Below are 27,493 nucleotides of genomic sequence, written 5' to 3'. Positions count from 1 at the left end.
GGGACTTTCATGTGTTTATAGTAATTTAGGGGTTGTTTGATTCAGTACGGGATGCATTTCTAATATACCTTTTAATACAAATCTCAGAATAACTTGAAATTGCCTTCTGGTAGGCTTCTTCACTGTTAAAAATTTCTTTTCGTCTAAAATATTTAAACTTAAATGCCAAAATATTTCTATGAAGATATGAATCCTGTGAAATCAGACTGTTATGATCATTATACAACTACAGATGTGATAAATTCATTTGAGTAATTAAAAAAATGGAAAAAAATAAATTAATTAAAAAAAATCCAGCTCATCTGGAAAAAAAAAAAAAAGATATGAGGTGCTGTCTCGGAAGGATCAGTTCCTATCTGGTGATTTCTCCCTTTTAAAAAACAGTAAAATTAGAATGTCAGCTTTTTAAAGTATGGGAAGAAAATTTCTAAATTTCCCTTTCAGTAGGAAGAATGTGTTGATAGCTTGCCACTTAAAAATGTCTGCATTTCTCTCATAAAGCAGTTAACTGATACATTTTAAAATAAACTTTGACTGCAAGTGTGTTGGTTTATTTGCAAGTTATTTTACAGTGGAAACCTAATGTAAACATCCATTGACTTGAGGGCGATTCCTAAATTTCAAGTTCATGGTGGTGTCTTATTTAGCCCTGAAAGTTATTACAAAAAAGCTAGGAGACCATTCACATTTGCAAACACTTACACACAAATTTATTAACATAAATTTCTCATTGTATACAGTATTGATGATTGCAAATGCATTTATAACTATAACCTTTGAGCCAAGTCATGTCCATTAGACAAATTTGGTATGCATGCAGCTTCATCTTTCTTCAGACCAAGGAAGATTGGGCTGTATCTTCCTAGACTACTAAGGCCATAACTGTAAGTTCGTGTTTAAAAGTTCCTTCTATTACCTGCATACCCTAAGAAATCTGCAAGAGCTTCTTGGTATGTAATGCCACAGTAGATTGCAATTACCTTTGGGGAGAATATTGCTATCACCCAGAGTATCACAAATATGTACTTACATAATCCATATCTCCAAAAGGCCAAAAGTGCAAATGCAATAGATAGCATTGAAGTCTGCCTCGTTAATTTGTATCTATTGCATGCTTTTAAAAAAAGAAAAAGTTTAAAGTCAGCAGCACCACCCCAAGGAATAAATTTAACTTTGCGAGATGATGCTATGTTCTTTTGAAGTTTGCATGTAGCAGTGAATGATCTGGCCCCAGCCAAGGGCACACATTCACATTTTTCCTGTAAATATACAAAGCGACTAAGAATTTCTGGTTTGCCTCCGATCTCTGTGCTCTTGTTTTTATCATTGTTAATGTGTGTTACAACCCTAATACAATTTGGACTTATTTTTCATGTGCTATTGCTGCTTTGTTTTCTTTTCCATCTCATGAAGCAGGCATTCATTTTTATATATGCTCACTCATTCCTTTCCACTCTAAAAAGGAAACAGATCAATGTGAGTAGAGAAACTGTTCATAGAGAGGCCAGCCTGGGTACATATTGATAAATGGTGAATTTGTAGCAATTCATGCTTCCATAATGAGGTTAAATGAAACGTGAAGTGTAGCAAAGTCCCCGCAACTTCAATTCAAAAATTCACTTGACTGGCAGGTCCAGGCTGCTGTCCCCTAACAGGTTTGTTGTTGTTGTTGTTGTTGTTTGTTATGTTTGGCTTTGTGTCTGTGTTGATGTCATCTCATTGTTGGGCCAGACATTTTACTCTTTCAGATCAACTTGATTTTTAATTACATTTTAGGTCTGCTTTTAAAGAAATTAATGCAGGAATTATTGATTGATTCATATTCACTTTAATTTTCCATTTACCTTAAACATGTTGGAGAACGTTTCTCTGTATTGCCCCTTAATTTTGTACCAAGGCTAAGCTTTGTGTTGCAAAATATGTAAGAACACGTTGCTCTGTTAGTGAATGATTTGTTTTTAATCAAAGCATAAATTTAGGTTACAAATTATTTTTAATGTAGAAATTCAGACTTTGTATTCTGATAATTATCAAGAACCATAAAAAGGTCATGTACTTTGACCCATTAGTTCTCCTTCTAAGAATTCATCCTAAAAGAAAAAAAAAAGAAGAAAGGGACACAAAATTTTTGGAGGTACTAGATATGTCGGTTACATTAATATTAATTAGGTAACAGTTTCATGCGTGTAAGCACCTGTCCAAACTCACCAAATAGTGTACATTAAGTGTGTGTCATTTTTGTATATCAGTTGTAACTAAATAAAGCTAATTTTTATTTAAAAAAAAATAGCTCACCCTAAGGAAATAGAAATGTGTAGGATTTCTGCACAAGAATATTCAGCTGACCGAGTTCCTGTCATGGCTCAGTGGAAATGAATCTGACTAGTGTCCTTGAGGACGCAGGTTCGATCCCTGGCCTCCCTCAGTGGGTTAAGGATCCAGCATTGCCGTGAGCTGTGGTATAGGTCAAAGATGCAACTGGGATCCAGCATGGCTATGGCTGTGGTGTAGGCTGGCAGCTGCAGTTCTGATTCAACCCCTAGCCTGGGAACCTCCATATGCCACGGGTGCGGCCCTAAAAAGATGAAAAAAAAAAATTAAAAGAATATTCAGCTCAGAATTATGCATAATAGCAACCAGAAGCAAGTTCAATATCCAAAAGTAGTCATAGCCATATTGTAGGGGATATACGTCCATTAACATCATTTTAAAGGATATGTAACAACTTAAGAAAATATTTATTATGTAATGCTGACAAGGAGAGGAACAGGTCATGACTCTCCATACAGGTTTCCAGTAAGATAAATTTATAAATGTATATAAATGAACTACATGAATATAAACAGCACAGACAAAAGTAAATGATGATGGTATTATTATAGGAAATTATTTTATTTTCTAAATAAATGAATTTTATAAGGAAAATAATAACCTTTAGCTATCAGAAGAGAGATATTTTAAAAGAGAAGTAAAGCTCTAAAATTTTAAATGAATAACATGTATTCTCTAAAGTCCTTTTTAGGAAACAAGGTTATGTCTAAATTTTTTTTTTAATCTGTGATTGCTTATTGATAGGGTTCTTTTTTGATCTGGTAAATGGAACCCAATCTGACTTCAATAGCAAAGATCTTATGAAAGCATCCCTTCAAATGAAAAAGGAAAGCAAAGATATGCCATTTTCAAGAGAGCCAGTGAGGCTGTTATGCGGTGGTTGAGCATACTGCAGATTCTAAGCAATGCGTTTATGGTTTTTTGTGTTCTAATTTGAAGGGGTTGGGGTTGTTTTCTTCCTAGATCTGGTTTGCCTTCGTTAATGGCTTTTCCGGACAAATCCTTTTTGAGAGATGGTGCATAGGTCTTTATAACGTGGTAAGTTTAGCACTTGGGATTATTCCTGCTCTCTTGAATACTTTACGATAAAAATTCACCTTGCGTTTGGTTGCCTGGTGTGATGACCAGTTTGTGCACGTTAGATGTTTACAGCAATGCCGCCCTTAACCCTGGGAATCTTTGAGAGATCATGCAGAAAAGAGAATATGTTGAAGTATCCTGAATTATACAAAACATCTCAGAATGCCCTGGACTTCAACACCAAGGTAGGACGCAGGGCCCTGGTGGGACTTGCTTTTCACTGCTCCAATTGTGGGGGCATCTGGTCTTCCAAAGCCAAGGAAGCAACTCCAGGGTCCTAACTATGGCAGGTCAGATTTTACTTAAGCCTCTGATGTGGACTGAGAAGGTGTTTTACTTTGTTTTGTTTTGCTGTAAATTTCAAATGGAACCACAATTCATTGGAGTTTGCCAAGCAGCAGTCAAGTGGGTCTGGCGGGTGGCGGGGGGGGGGAGGGTGGCGGGAATGTCCCTTGGCCTCTGACTTTCTGTCCTTGCAGTGTTGTGGGGAAAATCTCGGTCCTCACAGGGGATCGTCATCTAGGGCTGACAAGGACTGTCTTAACACATATAATGCAGCGAGGGGTGATAGATCATTCTTTACTAATGCTCTGTTTCGTCAAATAACTTTTTCCTCATTGGAACATGAGATTGTTTGTAATGGACGTTAAAAATATAATCTCTGGTGGGATGGACTGAGAGTTTGGGGTTCGTAGATGCAAAGTGTCACATTTAGAATGGACAAGCAATGAGGTCCTGCTTACTACAGCACAAGGAAGTATATCCACTCTCTCGGGAGAGACCATGATGGAAGATAATTTAAGAAAAGGAATATATATATGTGTGACTGGATCACTTGGCTGTACAGCAGAGATGGGTGCAACATTGTAAATCAACTATGATTTTTTTCAAGTGTCAACAAATAAAGTTCTCCTGATGAAGAATAAGATTGTTTCCACAATTATGCAGAATACACAAAAAAGAAAATTAGGCCCCTTTTCCCTTACGGACATGGATAGGTATAGACATGATGCAGGCAGTCCTTCCTTTGCATAATACCATGTTAACCAATAGGAGAATTTTGCATATTCCTCTGAAAGTTAAGATTTGAGATACGTGGAATACAAGGACTACCTCCATGTGATTGAAATGGTAAAAAGAGAATGCAAAGTAGATAAAATATTTTTAGATAACTCATTTAACCATAATGTTTATATATCCAAGATGTAAACTTTCATACAAGATAAAATATCCAACAATTTGTCTAAAATCATGTTCCAGGCTTGTATCATACCTAACAAGCCATGGGCTATTGTCATCTTTGTGATCTGTAGTATTTATTCATCCCAGCAACAAAAATACCTAATTGCCTGAAGAATTTACTTTCCTGCCGTTATTTATTCCCAAGTGTTTCCACTAGTATCTGTTAGTAATTCAGGTTTCTATCCAGTGAAACCAAAGCAAAAAATTGTTTTAATTTCCTAACAGTCAAGGTAGATGCTGTTTTTTAAACTATAATAAGAGCATCGAAAACACCCTGGTGGATTTTTTTCCCATTTAATACAGTGCGTGTTTATTATGTTATTTATGCATGTTACATTACTAATAATTACATGTAACATAAATTCAGTGTTTTGAATTTAGGAAATTAGTGTAGGATATTTTAAATATTTATTATTTCATGAAACTCTCCAATGACATTTGTGCTCATTATACCCAGAGAGCAGAGGGGAACAGGTGTGTCAGTGCCTCTGACTTCACACAGTAAATGATGGTGTTAAGTTTATCACCTAGATGTTATTTATCTTCTGAGACCCGGTCTTCAGGACTGTACTGTGCATGTGTGTCCAGGTGTGCATTGCATACAACTTGAGGGCATGGTTTTAAATAACTGAATTTGGTCAAAGATAAAACCCAAAAAGACACACACACAAAAAAAACCTGAAAGGTTTTTTTTGACTTACACCATTGGTTCCAAAAGTATTTTTAGTGGTCTCTTAAAACTCTTGCCATTTATACTATGCAGCGGCTGTGCTTTTATTTTTAAATGTTTTATTTTTGGATTTTTTTTCAAATTTACTTGGCATGTCCAATTTGTTTTACCTTCTACTGTCTTGCTGTAATGTTTTTCATTACCTATGGTGAGTGGGTCCAAGTGACAGATACAGTTGGGGCAGATACACGGGGCCATGTGTTCGTTTCTTTGAAAATGTCATCTGAGAACTTGGAAGGTTCCAGGCCCACTGGCATATTCACAGTATTCCTCACCAATTCAGTTGCAATCGGCCTCAGCCTCGCTTCTCCATCTCTCGAGAGTTAACATCCCAGCCCAACTTGACCATGGTACTCTTACTAAACAGAAATTGGTCCTCACAGGATTAACCCAAAACCATCACTGCAAAGTCACATCCTTTCCATGCCCTTTGCACTGGCCATGTGGAAACAGTTTTGTGACCAGTGAAAAGGCATAGCAGGTAGTATATAATTTTAATCTACGAGCGTGATTTTTTGTATTTTTTTTTTTACCGTTCTTTGTCGTTTTAATCTAGGAACATGATTCTTTGTAATTTTTTTTTTACTGTTCCTTCACTCTATACAAAGTATTTCATTATCTGCAAAGCACATGCATGTAGAAAAGTCACTAGATCAACCCAAACAAATTATACGACTCCTGTGTCTATTTAAATATTTATAGATACACAAGACGCCAACAATTTGTATAGAGTTTGGGGATTTTTCTAATGATTTCCATGAAAATTCTTTGAATAAATGCCCTATAAACGTTTTAAAATTCAGAGACAAATAGTTACAAAATGCATAGTTGTATACACAGCAGTCGCCTCGGGTCCCCAGTGTAGAAGCATTGTTGCCCTGAATGATGATGATTACGTTTGTTATGGTAAAAAGGGTCGGAGGTGCTGAGGTCGTGACAGGGGTTAAAGGATTAACATGTGACAATAAGTATCGGTCAGGAAAATGGAAAAGTAGAACTAATTTTTCTTGCACCCACCTGTGCTTTCTGTCAAATAAAAACTTGCGGTAATGACATAGTGAGGAGAAGAGACAAAGGTTAATGAGTAACACAAGTTCAAATGTGTAATGTATTGGAGCGTAAATCGGATCATACAATCCTCTGTGGCTGTGTGAACTAACAAAGGAGGTTGAGATCACAGTGGAAAATTTTGGGAGGCAGGCAACTTCATTTCTGTTGTTTGAACAGCTTAAAACTATTAATACATGCCAATTTTATTTAGCATAAGTTTCGTTTGCGAGAAGCACTTCTAAATGCCAAAACTGCAACCGTTCAGAGGGCGGTAAGCATTCTAAACAGTCCTTCTATAACTTAATCTTTCACACCCATGTTACAAAGAAAGGACCAGGGATACTCGCTTTCTTGTTCTTAAAATACGATCAAGGGATAACTATTAATGTTATAATTGTATGAAGTTTGAGGTCGGCAGGTGTTTAAAACTTATGAAAGTCTTCTATAACTCCGTGCCTAGTGAAAATGCTTTGCCTTAAGGAAGTATATCATTTAAATGTTATACTTACTATTTTTAGTGTATCGTGGGCATGAGAGGAAGAAAGCAAGAATGCATTTTATCCTTACCATTAAAAAGTTTACACTTTTCTTGTACGTGGAAAAGCGAAGGTAGAGATTTCAGCAAATCGCCGTCTTTTCAAAAGTCTCTTCTTCTGGAATTATGAAAGCAGTCCTACTTAAAGGATTTCAGGATCTGCAGTTATTTTAAATTTTCTTTTATCAGGCAGAGATTTAAACTTTTAATACTTGGTTTCTTAAAAGGAGAAAAAAAATTCCAGTGAAGCTGAAAAAACATTTTGAGAAACATAAAAATAAATAAATGACCCATGAAGGTCTAAGAGGCAGAAAGTGTCTGTCAGTTCTATTAATTCACAGTGGTGGGCCGACAGAAACACGTTTTGTGAATCTAGCTCACAGATAAAAAGAAAGGTCAGAGTTCACAGAGCTAGTTTATCGCAAATGGTTCTCATGGATTTTTGTTTTCCCTCAGGTTTTCTGGGTTCATTGTTTAAATGGCCTCTTCCACTCAGTTATTCTGTTTTGGTTTCCACTAAAAGCCCTTCAGTATGGTAAGTAGAAAGGATATGAATGCTAAGAGATGACTTTGTACTTTTTTTAGAAAAATAATTCATTGTCAATATATATTAAAAATTATAGCAGTGTTTCATTTTATGGTATTTTCCTTAACCTAAAATACATGCATCTAAAAGTTGTGTACACGTTAAGGATTTTTACTATGCCTGTGGGAGCAAAGTGATTTAATATATGCAAAGCCTTTCTTCTCTCCTTCTCATGTTTTCCAAACTTGCAGAGAGTTAAATTTTAGGACTCTTTTTTTTTTTTTTTTCCCCTCTCTTGATATATAGTTTGAAGACAATAGTGCTAATATTTTATGTAGTCTATTTATTATACCTGTGAGGCTTGTACCAACTCTTTATACTCAACCTAATCAGACATGCTAGTATTTTCAAGTACTTGAGCCGGAGTTTTGAATGAGCTTTTTAATGTTTTTATGTTCACCTTGGAGTGCAAGCTTTTTGTCTGCCGATTTTGAGGGAGCGATGTTATTCTGTCAGTTTTGAGAGATAGGATCATGGTGAATTTCCTTTACACATAAAAATGATTTAGTAGCTACTTTAGAAAAGAGAACTCCAGGATGCCTAAGCCCAGGCTGCTGTGTCTGGAGCAGACCTTGCCTTGAGCCCCTGAGGAAGACAGCTGACCCTTCTGCTCCCAAACTCTGGGACTTAAAAAGCAACACATACGCCACCCACAGATCCATGCATTCTTTACAGGTAGTGGCAGTCCTCACTGGCCCATAGTGTGGAATGTCATCTTTCTATCCCACCTACAATCTCTTCTCTCCAGGCAGCTGGAGGGATCTTTGTAAAGCATTAATCAGACCAGGTACCTCCTTCCTCAAAACTCCACAGACTCTATCACATGTAGAATGAAATCCCCAGCCCCCATCTCATTCCCCCTCCTCCCCATCACTGCCTCCCCAGCTGGCTTTACCCTCACCGTGCTCCAGCCCACAGATCGTCATGCTTCTCCTCACCCTCACCGCTGTTCCCTCCCACCTCTGGGCTGTGCTCCGGGAGGTCCTCCTGGACCCCCCTGCCCCAAAGAACCACCAGCACCACCCCGCCCCCGATCCCATCCTGCTGTGTCCTCTTCATGGTGCTTGCCTATCAGAGTGTGATAGATGTTTTTATTTGTTTGTTTGTTTTTGTTTTACTGTCATTCTCCTCTGTTAAAACCAAAGCTCCATAAGTTCAGGGAACTGTTTGCTTAGTTCACTGTGTTTTCATAGGGCCTAGAACAGTGCCTGGCTCACTGCGGGCACACCCAGCCCATTGCAGATGAGTTCATGGGTACGTGTGGCAAAGAGTCAGGGACTAAGTGGTCCAGACAAGGTGGTAGCTTCATGTCCTAGTAAGAGGTTTTATCTCATCCCTTTAGTCACTGCTCTACCAGTACAACAATCTCACTTTTCAGGCCATGGAAATAAATGTAGTAAGAAAACCTAATTAAATATGAAACAGTGACCCAGTAGGCCAAGAGAATCACAATGGGACTTTTTTTTTTTTTTTGGGAGGTAAAATTTATGTACCATAAAATTCACCCTTTTTTTGAAAAATTCACCATTTTAAATTATACAATCCACTGGTTTCTAGTATAGTAACAGAATTGTACAAACATCCCTGCTCACAAAGCTAGAATATTTTTATTGCCCCATACCCGTTAGCAGTGACTCCTCATTTCCCCTCCCCCTCCCCCAGCCCTCAGAAACCACTGGTTTTTGTGTCTGTGGATTTACCTATCCTGGACATTTCATATAAATGGAATCATGATATGTGACCTTTGTTCATCCTTATTGCAGCACAAATCAGTACTTTGTTCCTTTTTATGGGTGAATAGTATTTCGTTGTATAGGTAGACCACATTTTGTTCATCCATTCATCAGCTGATGGACCTTTTTCCCTTTGGGAAGAAATGGGGTGTTGAAATCCAGAGTACACTGTAGGACCTTAGACAAGTTCTCCAGGTAGTTTATTTCCATAATGCAGTATTACTGTAGGAATGAAAGACGAGGAGTGTCCATCTAGGAAACTGCTATTTTAGTATTCTAAACTAGAAAAAAGAAAAAATGTCAAAAGTAGCTCAAACCAGGAGTTCCTGTTATGGCTGAGCGGTTAACGAACCGACAAGTATCCATGAGGACCTGGGTATTATTCCTGGTCCTGCTCAGTGGGTTAAGGATCTGTTGTTGCCAAGAGCTGTGGTGTAGGTCACAGACACAGCTCAGATCTCACATTCCTCTGGCCGTGGTGTAGGCCAGCAGCTGTAGCTCTGATTCGACTCCTGCCCTGGGAACTTCCATGTGCCCTGGGTGCAGCCCTAAAAAGACCAAAAAAAAAAAAAAAAGTAGCTAAAACCAAACAGCATCCAAAAGGCTTAGCCATCCAAGACACTTTGGCAATGACAGGGTTTGAAAGGAATTCCCAAGTAATTCCAGTGCCTGGAGAGCAGATCCTGGGTCTCCCTTTGCATTTGTCTGGGAAACTGCCAACGCCAAGCAGCTTCAGCAGAAACAGTTCTCAAGGGGAGCTGCCTGGGAAACCCAAATCTAGCCAAGTCCAGAGAACTTTCTCTTCTTAAAAGGCATAGGACATAGCGCATAAATTGTTTTAACACCCTGATGTTTTTTGCATTGTTTTTATTTTTAAATAAGGAGTATGTGTTTGTATTTTAACTTTTGAAAAGAAATAGCTCTGTAATGTATAGCTAAATATTCATTCATTCACTGCTTCAGCGTTCCTCAAAGTTATAGTCTACAGACACCTGGGAATACCCAAGACCTTTGGGGATGGGAGAGGCATGAATGAATGAGATCAAAATTTCATAGTTTCAAAATGTTTGTATTATCAAGACATTATTTGTTTTTTTCACTGACGATGCAAAGCAATAGTGAATAAAATTGCTGGTACCTTGAAACAAACAGTGGTAGGATTGCACTAATAGTTATATATTTTTCCCTGCCATGCACCCACCTGAAAAAAAAAAAAAAAAAAGCCGTTTTAATTAAGAAAGCTCTTGAAGATGCTGTAAACCTAATACTTTCATTAAATTCTGACTCCTGATGCACATCCAAATAATTAATATTCTGTGTGACAATATGGGAAGCATGCAGAAAGCACTTCAGCTGCACACCAACATCCAGCAGTTGTATCAAGGTAGAGCGTCTTGGAGACTGAGTTGTGAGATGAACCAGCTACTTTCATGACGTTGCAGAGTCAAGGATAAGTAAAAGATCCCTTCAAAATACAAAGTGAACCCATCCTTTTTTAATATTTACTGTATTTTTTATTATAACATTGGTTTATAGCATTATATAAGTTTTGTGTATCCAACAGTGTATTTCTATTTCTGTATATGCTACAGTGCGCTCATTACCAAAACAGTTTCTGATTCCACACCGCAGCTAACCTTTAGGGAATTATCTCTACCTCTGTAAGAGACTCCTTGTTGAATTCTGATATGGTATCAAAGAATAGCCACAATTATTACAAAAGATTATCAAAATACCCCCTCCTTTATTACTCTGTCTCTCTGTGAAGTTAGATTGCCCTCGTATACATCAACCAAAACAATATGAGAATCCAGCTCTATTAATCTAGAGATTAAAGATTTTGTAAAAATGTAAAAGTGTTGTTTGCTCACTAATTTTTTTGTTTGGGAGAATAACTATTTTATAAAATCTATTTATATTGCATATTGGCTTTATTGCTGTTGGGTTTAGATACATAAAGACATATCTTTAAAATTTCTGTCTTAATTTCTAATTTGGGTAAATATCAATAGATATAAACCCCGTAAGCAAAAGCTTTGGAGAATTCTTTATAATTTTTTTTTTTTGTCTTTTTGCTATTTCTTGGGCCGCTCCTGCAGCATATGGAGGTTCCCAGGCTAGGGGTCGAATCGGAGCTGTAGCCACCGGCCTATGCCAGAGCCACAGCAACGCGGGATCCGAGCTGCATCTGCAACCTACACCACAGCTCACGGCAACGCCGGATCATTAACCCACTGAGCAAGGCCAGGGATCGAACCCACAACCTCATGGTTCCTAGTCGGATTCGTTAACCACTGCGCCACGACAGGAACTCCATCTTTATAATTTTTAAGAGCGTAAAGGGATTCCAGAGACCGGAAAGTGTTAGCACCAATAATTTACCTATATCATCCAGATACCAAATCCAACAAGCCCAGAAAAAGGCTTTTAACTTTGTTTTTCAATTCGATTTTACAGTGAATCTGCCACTTCCTTATGACAGACCAGTGATAGGGTTGATTTGGACCCAACTATGATTCTTTTTGATAACTTAATTATATCGATTCAGGGACCTAACCAGTGAGCCACAGAGCAGAAGCATGGAAGTCCAAAAGAAATCGCAAGATACTATCAGTTATTTGTCAATTTAAGCTTGTTACTTTGGTACCGTGGGCATTCGCAGATTGATTGCACACGTTTCTGTTGGTCCACAACAAACCTATGAGGCATGTTGCACATCGGCCCCAAAGTCCTTCATCGTGGAATATCCCATAGAGGAAGGTGGTCTCCAGGGATTGTGGCCTGACCCTTAAGCAGCCCTTCCTGGTCACATGGTGGAGCATGGCTGGGTGCTTTAGATATTGAACTCTTTTTTTTTTTTTTTTTGCTTTTTTGGGGCCACACTGGCAGCATGTGGAGGTTCCCAGGCTAGGGGTCGAATTAGAGCTGTAGCTGCTTGCCTATACCAGAGCCACAGCGATGCAGGACCCTTAACCCACTGAGTAAGGCCAGGGATCGAACCTGCATCCTCATGGATGTTTGTCTGATTCATTAACCGCTGAACCACGACAGGAACTCCTATTTAACTCATTTTAACTTCAAAATCCCTCCTTGGTCATTACTGATTATAAAAAACCCAAGATGACACAACTTGTAGTAGAACCCAGCCCTGTTTGTATCTTCAAAGCCTGGCTCATCTTTTTTTCTTCATCCCAGCATCACTTCCCCTGCCTCCTCTCGTAGTTTGTTCTAACATGGTTTTGTCTTTACCTATTAAGCTTTGAATCAATATTATCGAATAGGTGCATAAGTAAAATACTGTATGACACATAGCATGGCTTTTCAATTTTTCAGTGGTACCGGCAATTAAATTATTGTTATTGTTCCTTTTCATTTGAATGTTTTAATCAGGAACAGGGACTTTTGTCTGTTAGTGCCACTCTCTTCGACAAAAGCCATGTTTGTTAATCATTGTTGGCATAACAAAATACCTTTAGATATGCCCCTAAATTCAGCCAGATCCTCAAAGAGCCATATGCCTGGAATTAGATTGGTGCTTCGCCAGCCCTCTGTGAGGTGCTTTTTTGAATCCCTTTTGGTTCAGTGCCAACAACTTTATTGAGAGACAGTGAGAAGGCTCCCTATGACCCGCCTCTGTATTGTTAACAGAGTGACTTCTTAAGGGTTCGATATGCCTTCTTCTATCTTACCACCCTAGCACTAAGCCCTACCTGAAGAATTTGGTGTTTCTTTTTTAATCTCATGAACCCTGAGAATTGGTTAGGTCCAGTTTCCTTCTTCACGTTGGCTATTAGAAACTTAATTTTCATTTGCAACCCATATTAAACAACTTTATGAGACTTCATACAGCATTTTATTAAATTAGCCTCATTGGAGTTCCCGTCGTGGCACAGTGGTTAACAAATCTGACTAGGAACCATGAGGTTGCAGGTTTGATCCCTGGCCTTGCTCAGTGGGTTAAGGATCCAGCATTGCCGTGAGCTGTGGTGTAGGTCACAGAGGGGGCTCCGATCCCGTGTTGCTGTGGCTCTGGTGGAGGCCAGTGGCTACAGCTCCGATTGGACCCCTAGCCTGGGAACCTCCATATGCCACGGAAAGCGGCCCTAGAAAAGGCAAAAAGACAATAAAAAAAATTAAAAAATTAAAATAAACTAGTCTCATTTCTGGCTCCATTGTGTGGCCCTTGGTTCCCCTTCTTTTGCTCCACACTCCTAAATTGATTTATCTTTAAAAGGATTTCAAGAAGTTCCCGTCATGGCCCAGCAGAAACGAATCTGACTGGGAACCATGAGGTTGTGGGTTTGATCCCTGGCCTTGCTCAGTGGGTTACGGATCTGGTGTTGCCATGAGCTGTGGTGTAGGTCGCAGACACGGCTGGCATCTGGTGTTGCTGTGGCTGTGACGTAGGCCAGCAGCTCCAGCTCCGATTCGACCCCTAACCTGGGAACCTTCGTATGTTCTAAAAGGACCTCATTTATTTTCATTTCTAACAAGCCTCTCTTCTTTTCACGCAGGTACTGTATTTGGAAACGGGAAAACCTCCGATTACTTGCTGTTGGGCAACTTTGTTTACACTGTGAGTGCAGGGCCTTTTCTTCGTTTGCACATAGAATCAAATTCTTTCATTTGTGTTCTCTTTATTTTCAAATTTAAATGTGGGCATTTCTAGATTGAAGGGTTGTTTGTACTTCCCTTTAAAAATGAAATAAAGAACTCCCTGGTGGTTCAGCAGGTTAAGGATCTGGCATTGCGCTGCTGTGGCTCTGGTCACTGCTCTGGCACGGGTTTGATCCCTGGCCTGGGAACTTCCACCTGCTATGAGCACAGCCAAAAAAAAGAAAGAAAGAAACGAGATGTTTTGACTGTCGCGAGATTATTTTATATTAGGTTATAAAAATGTCCTTTAGCTTCCCTGACTTCATAGGCCTTCGGTTGCTCTTATTTTCCATCCTCCTCTTTGCTGTTATTGCCACACTTTCCCTCTGCCTCTTGCTTGTTCTTTTTCCCTTTACTGCCCTGGTTCCTATTTTCTTGCTTTCCTAAATGCATGCAAGATACCACCTGACCACTTGGGGGTTTAACTAGTCATTATTCTAGAGTCTTATGAAAACTACAGTGGGAGCGACAGCTCCACTCTTTGGGGATGTTTAACCCTCACCAGGCGTGGACCCCACTGTACTAGTCACTATGTCAAATGCTTGTGGAGGATGCACAGAGGCTAGTGAGCCCATCTCTGCCATTCAAGAGCCAAAAAAAGGTTTCAAAACCATTTTTCCCTCTAACTTCAAAAGCTCCACTTGGATGCCAATGCCCAAGGTCACACAGTCAGTCTTCAGTAAAAGTTTATTCCACCCTTCCACTCTGATTTCTCTGGCCTGTGTCCTTTTCTCTCTGTGCGTGTCCCTTTCTTGGACCCCCGAAAAGGGGCCAGTGTGCTGCTGTCCTAAATACTCAGTGGCCATCGACACAGCTGACTCAGTTGGTGGAGAAACTACAATATGATGCTTAAATAACTGAACAATAGGAAGTTAAGAGGAAGATCATTAAGTAAGTAAGGGACTAAGGCTTTGGCAAATCCAGGCCCTCCTTCCCATTGATATCAACCCGTTTTGGGGGGGCTACTGGCTTGTTCGAAGACAACGTGCATGCAAAGCATAAATAAATGTTTGATAGACAAAGTTTAGAAGTAAATCAGAGAAGATGTCATAGATGTCTCTGAGGGGCCCTTTAAAGTGTCCAAGTCTTAAAAGGGAGTATTTCTTTAATTTTAAGTGACACGCTGTCTTTATTTAGAGTTTTTAGTTGAGTCAGTGTATTCAGGCCTCCTAGAAATCCACAGGGAATTCGGAGACATCCAACATTAACAGCCTTCCTGATAGAGAGCATTCCATGAGTAGGTGGGAGTTGGCTAGGTATATCTGTGAAAAATCAGAAAATAAAAGTGCATTGTGATTCAAAAAAAAAAGAATTTTTATATAACTCAGGGTAAATAATAGGTACATTTGAATAAGAATTTGATATCTATAGTTATTAATCCAAAATTACTATTCGATATCCTGCTGAGAAATCCCAAATGCTTCCCTTTATCCCGACTTTTGAAGCCCACTGGGAAGCATCTAATACTGTATACAAATCTTTACATTGCCCAGAAGTAGGACTCAAGCTCACCAATCACCAGTGCTGGGCAAGCATCACACTCCCATCCCAGAAAACTACTGAAAGTGCCCCAAAGTCCCTGACTACTAATGGTATTTAAAATGCCATTATTGAAGTTCCCATCATGGCGCAGTGGTTAACGAACCTGACTAGGAACCATGAGGTTGCAGGTTCGATCCCTGGCCTTGCTCAGTGGGTGAAGGATCCGGTCCAGCATTGCCGTGAGCTGTGGTGTAGGTCACAGACGCAGCTCTGCATTGCTGCATTGCTGTGGCTGTGGCATATAGGCCAGCAGCTACAGCTCCAATTAAACCCCTAGCCTGGGAACCTCCATGTGCCATGGGTGCAGCCCTAGAAAAGACAAAAAGACAAAAAAAAAAATGCCATTATTGATAATACATAGATAATAACAGATAATGCTGCAGTGCTAAGCACTGTTCTTGGTGTTTTATACTGAAACCCCTATAAAGTAGGCAAGCTTTATCAGTGCCAGTTTATAGATGGAACTGAGGCAAAGAGAGGCCAATAACTTGCCTCGTTCCTTAGTGGAACTGCCAATAAATGATGGGGTCTTGAGCACAAATAGCCTGACTTCATTTAACCATTATGCCATCCCATGGAAAACACAGGGCAGTCCCCTCCTTTAGAATTAGTAGCACAGGCACCACTGACCATGAGGGCATACATCACAGAGATGTAACAGGCTCTTCCATTCTCCTCTGCAAGGTTTCAAGGAAATTAAATTACAGAATCAGTGTTTAGGTTTCTAAATATCCGGTCGGATTACTTCTACAGTTCATCTTTAATACTTAGAAAATGGAAGCTTTACATATTACAAATGATATAAAACTAAAGCAAGCTTGGAAACCCAAGATTACTGCAGACAGTTCTCTGTCACTCTTCATGAATTGTGCAAGAAGTAGCAGATCCATGCTCAGAAGCCTTATGGCTGGACTGCAAGGCAGTGAGGGAGAGGAGGAGGCTGGAAGGGAGTCGGAATGTGATGCTGTAAGTGGCAGTTCTGACGGGTCGTGGTCGTAATGTCCAGCCACCTGCCAACTCACTGTGTCTTTGCTTGTTGGACGTACAAGTCAAGTAGTGAATAATGTACCAGTCCCATCTGATGAACTATCATATTTGTGAAGTAAAACGACATTTCCCTTCTGTTTTAGTTTGTGGTGATAACTGTGTGTTTGAAAGCTGGATTGGAGACATCGTATTGGACCTGGGTAAGAATGTCTCTTGTCACAACCAAGAAATAATCACATTTACTCACGCATTACTCATGCATTGTTGTTGGGTTTTATTCTTGCTTTATGTGTCCCTTTACCCTAGTTCCACAGGTTGTTAATTACAGGGTCAGGATGGATGGAGGAGAACTGAGGATTCTAGTTTGGAAACAGGAAGTAAGACAAACTTAAATGTGTTTATTTGCAAGACTTCTCAGAGCCTTTACTGTATGTTGTACATTGTAAATATCCCTGGAAGATGGGAACCTTCAAACACATTGGCTAAGAGTCCTTTCTTAGGAGAGGTTGTCACAAGGCTAGAAACTCACTGGAAAACGATTCTGAAGACCAATAATATTTGCAAAAGTTTGGTCCTCAGACATGGGCATATATCCAGTCTAAACAAGAAAAAAGTCCATTTAGATACTTTAGTGTTGATGTGTAGTCACATCCAGATAGAGAGACGCAGTAAACAAGAAGAAAGGTAGGTGCTCAGGGGAAAGATGGTGCAAGAAATCTGGGTTTGACAGTCATCAGCACAAAGATGAGCATTGGTGTCTAGGCATCCTTCAGTGAGAGCGTACAGAGCCCAAACCAAAGAGGCTTCAAGATGGTAGCAGATAAAAAAGCAAAGAGCCAAAGGTGAGGGCCACCAAAGGAGGTAGAAAAGGAAGGATTCAAAATGCCAGTACCCCCAGCATTATAACTCTTGTGGAAGAGATTGGCGTTTAGTGAAAGATCCAGTTACCGCACACCGTTATTTAGATAATTCCCATAGATGGTATTTTATGGATGTGATTTAAAAAAAATTAGTAAGGAAATTTGTGAAAGCTTTATCAGTGTCTGGGTTCCTCCAGCTACCTGAAAGTCCTTTGACTCAAATTCTGTTCCTTCACAGTTCAGCCACATAGCAATCTGGGGCAGCATCGCACTCTGGGTGGTGTTTTTTGGAATCTACTCGTGTCTGTGGCCTGCTGTTCCGATGGCCCCTGATATGTCCGGAGAGGTAACGTATCCTAATATCTCATGAGCCTGCAAACCCTAAAAATTGATATTCGTTAATGAGCCTTTATAGCTTGGCTTGGGTTTATGTGAAAATCGTGTTGGTCAATTTAAAAAGCTGTTTTTAAATTCCACTGGTTGTGAGTGATAAAAACTGGACAGAATGTTTTAAACGTGAGCATTTTCCTTAAGTCTGACTTACCCTTTCAGAGGCATAGCTGGGATAATAAACTATGGTGATCAGGAGCTTGAGTCATGTTAAGAATATCCATCTAGAAAATGCCATTTTAAAATCAGACCATACATTCTGAATAAGAGATGTGGGGAAATGGTGAGCTTATGTCTTGGCATGACTGTCTTTCCCCTCTGTTATCTCGTATTCTACAGAAAAGGCTACTGTCCCTAAATTAGCTGCACTTTTAGAGTTGTCGTACTGGCATCCGTGTGTTTTTCATTTTGAAGGAGTTCAGATAGCTGACATTTCAGCCTTATCATGGTCCGCTTTCCATCCCGTCTTTCCCTTTCTGGTTACACTGGTAGGAATTGAGTTATTAGGTGTTCGGTGGGGGGGACTGTCACAAGATCCCCTTTCGCTCAGAAGAGATTCCAGCAGTAGGAGGGTTTATGATTTCAATTGCAGGAAATTTGACATAAAATGTATAAAAGAAAATGTGGAAAACATTTCAGGATTTCCTGTGACCTCACAGTAACTTGCAAATCAAGGTAATGTGAGCTCCGTTACAGTCCATTGTTTTCCCGCAGTCACAGGAAACCTTTCCAGGGCTTTCCATTATTTGTTGCCCTAAGTACAGCCTGAGTACCTTTCACTTTTGACAGTCTGGTTTATAGATCATTTTCATGAAATTTTATCTGACAGCATCCTGCTTTTTATAAATTAGCAGAATGCAGACATGTTAAAAAAATTTTTTTTGCGGTTAAATTTATTAGAGAGAGGCCTTATATACCATTACAGCAAAACCAGACATATCAAGGAACATGTACTTCCTTCCACCCAAAGCGAAGGCTTCTTTTGAAACACATACGGTGAACTTGAGAAAATTTACAGCATGTATTTTATTTATTTATTTATTTATTTATTTATTTATTTGTCTTTTTGCCATTTCTTGGGCCGCACCCACAGCATATGGAGGTTCCCAGGCTAGGGGTCAAATCAGAGCTTTAGCTGCCAGCCTACACCACAGCCACAGCAACGCAGGATCCGAGCTGCATCTGCAACCTACACCACAGCTCATGGCAACACCGGATCCTTAACCCACTGAGTGAGGCCGGGGATCAAACCCATAACCTCATGGTTCCTAGTCGAATTTGTTAACCACTGTGCCACGACGGGAACTCCTATATCATGTATTTTGAGGAGACCAGAGAGAAAGTTGTGACTGCCTCTCCTCCTTGCCATTGTTTGAGTCCTTTTTTTTATCTGAAGAAATAAAAGCAAAGAGGGTATGTATATATCTGCCGATGCCACTTGGAGATTCCAGTCCTGTTCTTTGTCCGCTATCCGATTGGACCTGCTTTTCTCCAAGGTCACGTCTCACTGAATATCTTTTTCATTGGGCCTCATTTTACCTCATGTCTGGATGGTTTATCTTCAAAATGAATGACACGAAAGATTTTGAAATCGAGATAGTTTGAGCAGCTGTAGCCAATCGCTTTGAAGACAAGAACAGAGCTTTAGACCACCTACTTTTTAGGACAAGTGTGAAGTTTGATTGGCTTTTAGCCAACCAAGTATAATCCTACCCTTGCCTGTAGAATTCCTGGTATGACCCAAACACAAAACTTAATATCATCTCTCGAGATTTGCGGTGATACAATGTTTAATGCAAAGTGAAGTGAATGTCACTACCCCATCACGTGTCTGCTCACTTCACAGACAGTGGGAAGTGCTAACAGCATTTCTTGTTCTTGTTGTTTTATTGCTACTGATACTTTGAATATAATGTTTAAGTAGCTGGTGCGGCATTGAAAAAAAGGGGGGAATGGATACATTCAGCTGTAGGCTTGACTAGCTTGTCCAAAACGTAAAGCCGTTAAATATATTTAAAGAGAAGAGTAAAACTTGAAATGTATGTGGTGCTTAGGGCTTGCAGAGCATCTTGGTATGCACGTGTGTGTAAGGGAGGGTGACAAGACCGCCACGCAAATTCTCCGGGAGAGAATCTACGTTTCCTGAGCACTGGGGTTACAGGTTCCCAAAAATGTTGTGGCAATACTCAATCTTTGAACACTTTTATTGCACATAGTCACTAGTTCTAGTACAATCCAGTTAATTTCAGAAAGAAGTAACTACCCTTAGATATACAGTTTTTAATCTTAAAATCTGTATGTTTTTTTTTTCATTTTTTTGAGTTTTATTGAGATATAGTTGATCTACAATGTTGGGGTAATTTCTGCTGTGCAACAAAATGATTCAGTTATACGTATTTCAATCAAGAATGTAGCCAAATAGGAGTTCCCGTCGTGGCTCAGTGGTTAACAAATCCGACTAGGAACCATGAGGTTGTGGGTTCGATCCCTCGCCTTGTTCACTGGGTTAAGGATCCGGCGTTGCCGTGAGCTGAGCTGTGGTGTAGGTTGCAGATGTGGCTTGGATCCCTGCGTTGTTGTGCCTCTGGCGTAGGCCGGTGGCTACAGCTCCAATTGGACCCCTAGCCTGGGAACCTCCATATGCTGCGGGAACGGCCCCAAAAAATGGCAAAAAGACAAAAAAAAAAAAAAAGAATATTAGCCAAATAGGAGTTCCCGCTGTAGCTCAGAGGTAACAAACCCAACTAGTATGCATGAGGATGCGGGTTCAATCCCTGGCCTCACTCAGTGGGTTAAGGATCTGGTGTTGCTGCAAGCTGTGGTATAGTTTGAAGACAGCTTGGATCCTACATTGCTGTGACTGTGGTGTAGGCCGGCAGCTGCTGCTCTGATTGTACCCCTTAGCCTGGGAAATTCCTTATGCCATGGGTGCAGCCCTAAAAAGACAAAAAAGGAAAAAAGAATATGGCCAAATATATAAATGTGAAAATTTTATTTGTGTGCCAATAGTTATATCTCTGTGTGTGTGTATAATTGGCCAGTCATCTTGTATAAAACTTATTTGTTCATCTGTTAACTTTCATAGTAATACAGTGTTGTAAATATCAGGATAAGTACAAATATTAGCATTTCCTGGCTTGCATGCTTTACATAATCCATGTAATGAAACACATCCCAAGGCATCCTCCAGAATATAACACTCTTTGAAGGATTCCTGGTATGGTAGGAAGGTAACTTTCTGTTGCCACCACCAATAGGGTTCTAGGTGTGTCACTCGAAGACTAGACTTCAGTTCTTTCTTGTATTGATTTGGCAACAGTTCCCTCCAAAACTAGATAATTAAAGATGTATGTTTGGGTGGTCCAGAGGCATATGAAGGGCCTCTGGCATGATACAGCATTAATGAAGATGGAGCAGGCAGACTGGACATAGCAGTCCCATTCCCCCTTCCAGATTGAGGTGACATTCTGAAGGATGAGGCACTATGTGGTTTTAAAAGGCGTTGACACAATAGAGAAGTTCTTCAAAAAGACAACCAAGATCTGGAAGAATAACACCAGAACTACCTGAGGTGTATTGAACACTTCAAGTATCTTATATGCATTCATTCCACTGAATCAACAAGTCTTTGTTGAGGTGCTTCTGTGGGTCGAGCATGGTTCTAGGCACTGTGGATTCATTAGCGAATAACATAAACAAAACTCCCTGCCCTTCTCAGCTTTTCTGCTGGAAGGAGACACACGAAGTAATTGTGAAGGATATGGACAGATACACGTGTTACAGAGAAGAACACAGCAGGCAAAGGAAGCTGAGAACCATGATTTCCATAGTTTCTCGTAGAGCCTTGTAGCTTTCACTCGTGGTCAGATAGCGAGCCTTTGGAGGGCCCGAGAGAGGAGTGTGATGATCTGACTTACATTTTTGTAGCAGGACTATGATTTCTGAGTTAGGAAGTACTTCAGAGATTATTGCAATAACCCAGGCCAGAGGCAATGGTGGCTTGGGCCGGGGCGGGGGGCGCCAGCGGTAATAATGGTCTGAGTCTGAATCTAGTTTGAAGGTAGAGCTGATAGGATTTGCTGACACTGAGGAGTGAGAGGAAAAGAGGTCAAGGAGGATGCCACCGGGTGGGCCATAACCCTCAGGAGCTGCATGTCCTCAACTCACCAGGTCCTCCCAGCAGACATGTTACCATACCCATTTTACAGATGAGGAAGCAGAGGCACAGAGAAGTTAAGTACCCCATCTGGTACCTCACCGATGCTAAGTGACAGAGGTACGATTGGACCTAGCTACCTGGTCCAGGGTCAGCTGCCTTAAGCACTCCCTGGTGCTGCTCCTCTGATCGTAGTTATTCAGAGGACTCTGTTGTGTATAATCTGGAAATTAGAAATCTGAAGGGACCCCTTGCTTGTATTTCAAGGATTAGATGGGTGAGCCCTGTGTTCTCTTTTCCAGACAGCACTGCCCTCTCCATGCTTCTTTCCTCTGGGGGCATTTTGGTGGTCCTAGTCTTCCTTCATCCATCCTCCGCACCCAAGCCACCCCGCCGAGTTACTCGTACTCCACCGCCCCTTCATTTCTGTACTGATTTGCTCTGACATACAGTGTCAGGCCCCTAGTACCCCATCAGTGTTAGCTGAGGGATCATTGAGGAAATATTTTGTCCTTGCTTGTTTGTTTTGAGCAAACACCTGAAAAATGGTAGAGTAGAGCTGACAGAAAAGCTATTTCAGCTAAAGTAAGGACTTGCTGGGAGTTCCCTTCGTGGCTTAGTGGTTAATGAATCCGACTAGGAACCATGAGGTTGTGGGTTCGATCCCTGGCCTTGCTCAGTGGGTTAAGGATCCGGCGTTGCCATGAGCTGTGCTATAGGTCGCAGACGCGGCTCAGATCCCGAGTTGCTATGGCTGTGGTGTAGGCCTGCGGCTACAGTTCCGATTCGACCCTTAGCCTGGGAACCTCCAATACGCCATGAGAGCAGCCCAAGAAATGGCAAAAAGACAAAAAAAAAAAGAGAAAGAACTTGCTGACGTCTGGAGATCTCCACAGTGTAGCAAGTTCCCCCAGCTCGTTTAACCAACCCTAGTGCCAGCCACTAGGGTACTTAGCAGAGCCTCACTCGTCTGCACCTGCAAAGCTGCTTCCAGCTCCTGAGATTCACATTGTCCATGGACTTCTTTTCACTGTGCTCTCGCCAGAGGAACATCTTAAATGTTGAAGGGCACAGATTGTCTGCCCTAGTGAGGTTTTTTTTTTGTTTTTTTTTTACATTTTAGGGCCACACCTGCAGTGCATGGAAGTTCCCAGGCTAGGGGTCGAATCAGAGCTGCAGTTGCTGGCCTACACCACAGCCACAGCCACACCGGATCTGAGCTGCATCTGGGACCTACACCACAGCTCAAGGCAATGCCCGATTCTTAACCCACTGAGCAAGGCCAGGGATCAAACCCACATCCTCATGGATACTAGTCAGATTCCTAACACGCTGAGCCACAGCAGGAACTCCTTCCCTAGTGAATATCAATTGGAACTCGAGATACAAATTACACATGAGTTAGGCATCTTATAAGTATGGGTCTCATGCGTCTATAATCAGCTTGGACGCATACTCATATACAGATCAAGATGGTATAGTCATTTTCAGTTTGCATCCTTGATTCATCTTTGCAGCCCCTATCTGAAGACAGAGTCAGTCTCTCAATGTGTTGAAAGAAAATCCTTGTTCACAAAGAGGGTGAGAGAAGGGAACTAATGTTTGCTGTGCACCCTCTGTCTTCTCCAGGCACCGGGTTGAATCCCAGGCATTCCTTGTTTCATTTACATCCGTATCGCAGACCTTTGTGGTAAGCAGAGCACTAGCAAGGGACCCAGAGAATTCATCCCAGGTTTTCTTCTCTTATCCCATTGGTTGCTCTAACATCCTGAGGAACCAAATAACTTCTCATTAAGACCCATTCCTGTTCCTTACTCCCAGATGGGAACTCTTCTCATTGCAGCCACTTTCCCTGCCTTCCCTTGAGTTTGTTGATGTCTCTGCCCTATGCTGGCCAGATATAAAAGTGTTCCCATCTCTTTTTAAAAGTTCCTAGTTGTTTAATTCTCCCTTTTCAACACTTGCCTAATTCCTTCCACGTATTTATAGAAATGCTATTTCCTTTTGTATCCTAGCCTCTCATGTCTTCTTAACAGCAGGATCAGCATATATATAATACCCAGCTCATTAAATATATATATGTGAAATTGAAAACCCAATCATCCCACATCATCAGAGAATGTAGAATTGCCACTCTGGTGACAATAGGGCCTCATTGACTGAGAATCAGTCACTGTCATAAGCACTTTTCATGTCTTCACTCACTTAACATTGTGAGCATTTTACCACAACACTGGGAAGTCGTTCCTATTACACATTTCACTGACACAGAGTGGTTAAGTAATTTTCTCCAGGTCACACAGCTTGTAAGTATCTGAGCTGCAGCTGAAACCCAGCCCATCTTTCCCCTGAGCCACCGTACGCACTGTTCCCTCTTCCTTTACATTTCTTCTCTTACTGTTTCCTTCCTCTGCATTTTTCTCCCAGCCTTATCAACTTTATTAAAGGTATAAATTCCTTTTAGTGTCAGTGCCCCAATCAGAGTACTTCCATCTGGTTGGTAAACTAAGCCGTCCCTTATGTGCATATAATGTTTCCATCTTCAGCTGTGCTCAGCTGCCTGTACTACTGATCCGGAGTGCTTTTCACAGCATTTCGTCCTTCCTTTCCCCTGCCTTCAGCACATTCTGCCTGCCTAAAGTTACTAGGAATCCACCCCCCACCCCACCCCCTGCCCCAATATCAGAGCCTTCAGGGCAGACTTCAATTACTCCAGCCGCAGCCGGAGGGGGCTATTCTAAGTTGGTGGGTAGGGTATTGCCTTTTGGGAAACTACCTTCCTATAGTCTTGTTTCCATTACAGTAATCCTGCCTCTCTGCCCTTAAGAATGATTCAAATGATAATGATTAGCAAGTATCCCAGGAGTTCCCAGAATCTCTGGAGCACTGGGATGCAGGTTCAGTCCCCAGCCCAGCACAGTGATTTAAGGATCCACAGCTGCAGCTGTGGCTTAGGTAGTAACTGTGGCTCAGATCTGATCCCTGGCGCGGGAACTCCCTATGCCATGGGCAGCCAAAAAAGACAAAGAAATAAAATTGTAAAAAAAGGAAAAAAAAAACACACAACTATCCCAGTACCACAAATGATTGAAAGAGCTCACTATTAAAAAGGAATGACAGAGCTCCCATCATGGCTCTGCAGAAACAAATCTGACTAGTATCCATGAGGATGCAGGTTTGATCCATGGCCTCTCCCAGCGGATCAAGGATCCAGCGTTGCCATGAGCTGTGGTGTAGGTCAAAGATGAGGCTCAGATCCCAAGTTGCTGTGGCTGTGGCTGTGGTGTAGGCTGACAGCTGTAGCTCCAATTCAACTCCTAGCCTGGGAACCTCCATAAGCTGTGGGTTTGGCCCTAAAAGGACAAAAAAAAAAAAAAAAGGAATGACCACATCAGAGTAAAAGGAGAGTGGATTCTACAAAGGTGGAAATGCAACAACAAGACATTATTCAGGAAAGGAAAATTAAGCGAAAGTAGCATGACAGGCTTGGCTGTGACTTTAAATATGTCGCTGTCTTCCTCTCCTCTCACAAATATGGTTGTGATTTAAGAGGAGGACTTTTTTTTTTTTTCAGACCTGACTTGTATTTTTTCACACCAGTACAACAATTTATGGGGCAAGGTAGGCCCTGGGGAGAAGTGCTATGTTATATAAACATATGCTGGCCTGCTTTTCCAACTTGAATAGATGATGTTCCTGGGTATTTTTTTTTTTTTTTTGAGTTTCCAGGAGAAGATATTTTAACCACTATGATTAGTGCAGCAGATTACAAATTTAAAAGCAAGCTACATCAAGGATCATTTTGTGTCACGATTAATGCCAGAAGCGTAGTATCGGCAAAGCTTTTCGGGGAATGTATGGCAGCCCTGTAGACACACGCTGTAAAGTCTTCCCAAGCGCCATCTGGTTCTGCTCTCCCTGGCCTGAGGGATCTATAAAACTACTGAAGGAAATTGAAGTTAAGGAACGAGCATGTGTTTTACAGAATTTCAGATCTCTTGATTGAGGTTTGTAAAGTCTCTCTGAAAAAACAATAAAAATCTTTGTTGAACCCTTTAGTGTCACCCCGGTAGGAAAGGTATTAATAAACTGCATTCGTGATATGATTTTCCTAAATTGTGCTCTTGCCCATTTTGCCACCATAATGAATTACTTTACATATGAGGAATTTCCTGGTTTTAAATACAGCCTTATTCATCGCTCAGCTTTTAATTACCTAGATAGCATGTAATAATTTATTGGTCACAAGGCCAGCCCTTGCAGATAGGGTGGGGCAGTGTTATGATATGAAGGAGGTTCATCCAAGATTACTGTGTTTAGCCAAGTAGCCTGGGGGAACAACTACCCTAAATTCCGTCAGATGTTCTTCAATGAGTCAATGGTTGGGATCCCATCCAGTGAAACATGCCATTGGTCCCCGTCCTCATGACCCTGACGGTGAATGAGACTGGCTGCCTAGCCCCTTCCAAGCCCGTTTTGTAAAGAGAAGCACTGTAGTGATGCTGAGGTGCAAAGAGAGACATGGATAGGACAAATGTCGTGGCACATCAGGATGGTGTGAGTCAGAGCTCTCTTGAGAGTCATTATGAGAGCCCCACGGCTTTTTGTAGGCACAGCACCTTTTCCTATACCACAGAGCAAATATATATTGAGTGTCTAAGGTCTGTGTGTTTCAGGCTCTGTGTTAGGCAGGAGAGGGTACAGAGAGGAGGAGAATTGGTCGTTGGCCTTGAGGATCTTGTTTTTTAATGTTGAGGTGTCGGTGTCATAAATAGGAGGGAGGATGTGGTGCACCCCAAGTGCCCTGTTGGTGAGCCAGGCATGGAAAGCTGAACAAAGCTGCTCTTAGTACAGCAGAGATTTGGCTTTTTTCTAGGGTCAATTCATTCTCCCGTTCATTCATTCCATAAGTATGTGTTGAGTGCTTCGTCAGTTCTAGGCACTGTGTCTAACCCTAGGTAATAGGTTAATTAGTCAAGATCCCCATTAACGTTTAGGTTGAGGGAACCAGGGTGGAAGGGTTCCAGGGAGGAAGACCCAGTCCCTAAATCAGTTAACAAATGACTAAATAGCAAATGACTGAAGCAAATGTCACAAAGTGATGGTAGGAAAACAGGGTGATATGATAAGAGATAGGACTTCAATGGCTGCTCCAGGAAGGTCTTTTTGAAGAAAGGACACTTAGGCTGAAACTCAAATGTTGCAGAGATGCTTTCATGAGAAGAAGAGCATTTCCGGGCTCAAGGAACAGCCTGTGCCCAAGTTTTAAGGCAGGAATGAGCCTGATGGGTTCAGAGACTAAAATGTCAGTGTCTTTGGAGCAGAGAGAGTGGGAAAGAGTGCTATAGTTAGAGATGGGCAGAAGGAAGATCAATCCTCCAAGCTCAGTACTCTAGCTCATAAGACCAATACAGCTCATTTTTGAGTTACATGCCAGGGAATAATCAGAAATGCTCATAAAAGAAACTGTGAATGTCACCGTGCAGTCTGCTTCAATAAAGCTCATAATTGGACCCAATTCTTGCATTCCATGATACAGTAAGAAAAAGAGATCTTCAATGAGGTCAAAAGCTACTTGGATCCAAGTTATCACTTAGGCTCCCTAGCATGTATCA

At 41.0% G+C, this 27,493-nt stretch overlaps 1 protein-coding gene across 8 annotated transcripts in view; it reads left to right on the top strand.

Moving 5' to 3' along the window:
• Positions 1-27,493, top strand: part of ATP8A1 (ATPase phospholipid transporting 8A1) — a 252,441-nt gene that overhangs the window by 196,424 nt on the left and 28,524 nt on the right. For 7 of the 8 annotated variants that reach the window (XR_007137501.1, XM_047798800.1, XM_047798799.1 and 4 more), the window contains 6 exons: positions 3,295-3,369; positions 3,474-3,596; positions 7,425-7,503; positions 13,802-13,863; positions 16,616-16,672; positions 17,571-17,678. Coding sequence is in view for 7 of the 8 variants with exons in the window: in XM_047798800.1 (XP_047654756.1) it covers positions 3,295-3,369; positions 3,474-3,596; positions 7,425-7,503; positions 13,802-13,863; positions 16,616-16,672; positions 17,571-17,678 (504 nt within the window). In the remaining variant the exon portion in view is untranslated. Of the gene's footprint in view, positions 1-3,294; positions 3,370-3,473; positions 3,820-7,424; positions 7,504-13,801; positions 13,864-16,615; positions 16,673-17,570; positions 17,679-27,493 lie in introns of those variants that run through there. The other variant, XM_047798805.1, reaches the window with a different exon arrangement.

Source organism: Phacochoerus africanus, chromosome 10 (genome assembly GCF_016906955.1).
Source record: "Phacochoerus africanus isolate WHEZ1 chromosome 10, ROS_Pafr_v1, whole genome shotgun sequence".
Classification (NCBI taxonomy): domain Eukaryota; kingdom Metazoa; phylum Chordata; class Mammalia; order Artiodactyla; family Suidae; genus Phacochoerus; species Phacochoerus africanus.
The sequence above is the reverse complement of the archived record's forward strand: the minus strand, read 5'-3'. Positions and strand labels throughout refer to the sequence as shown.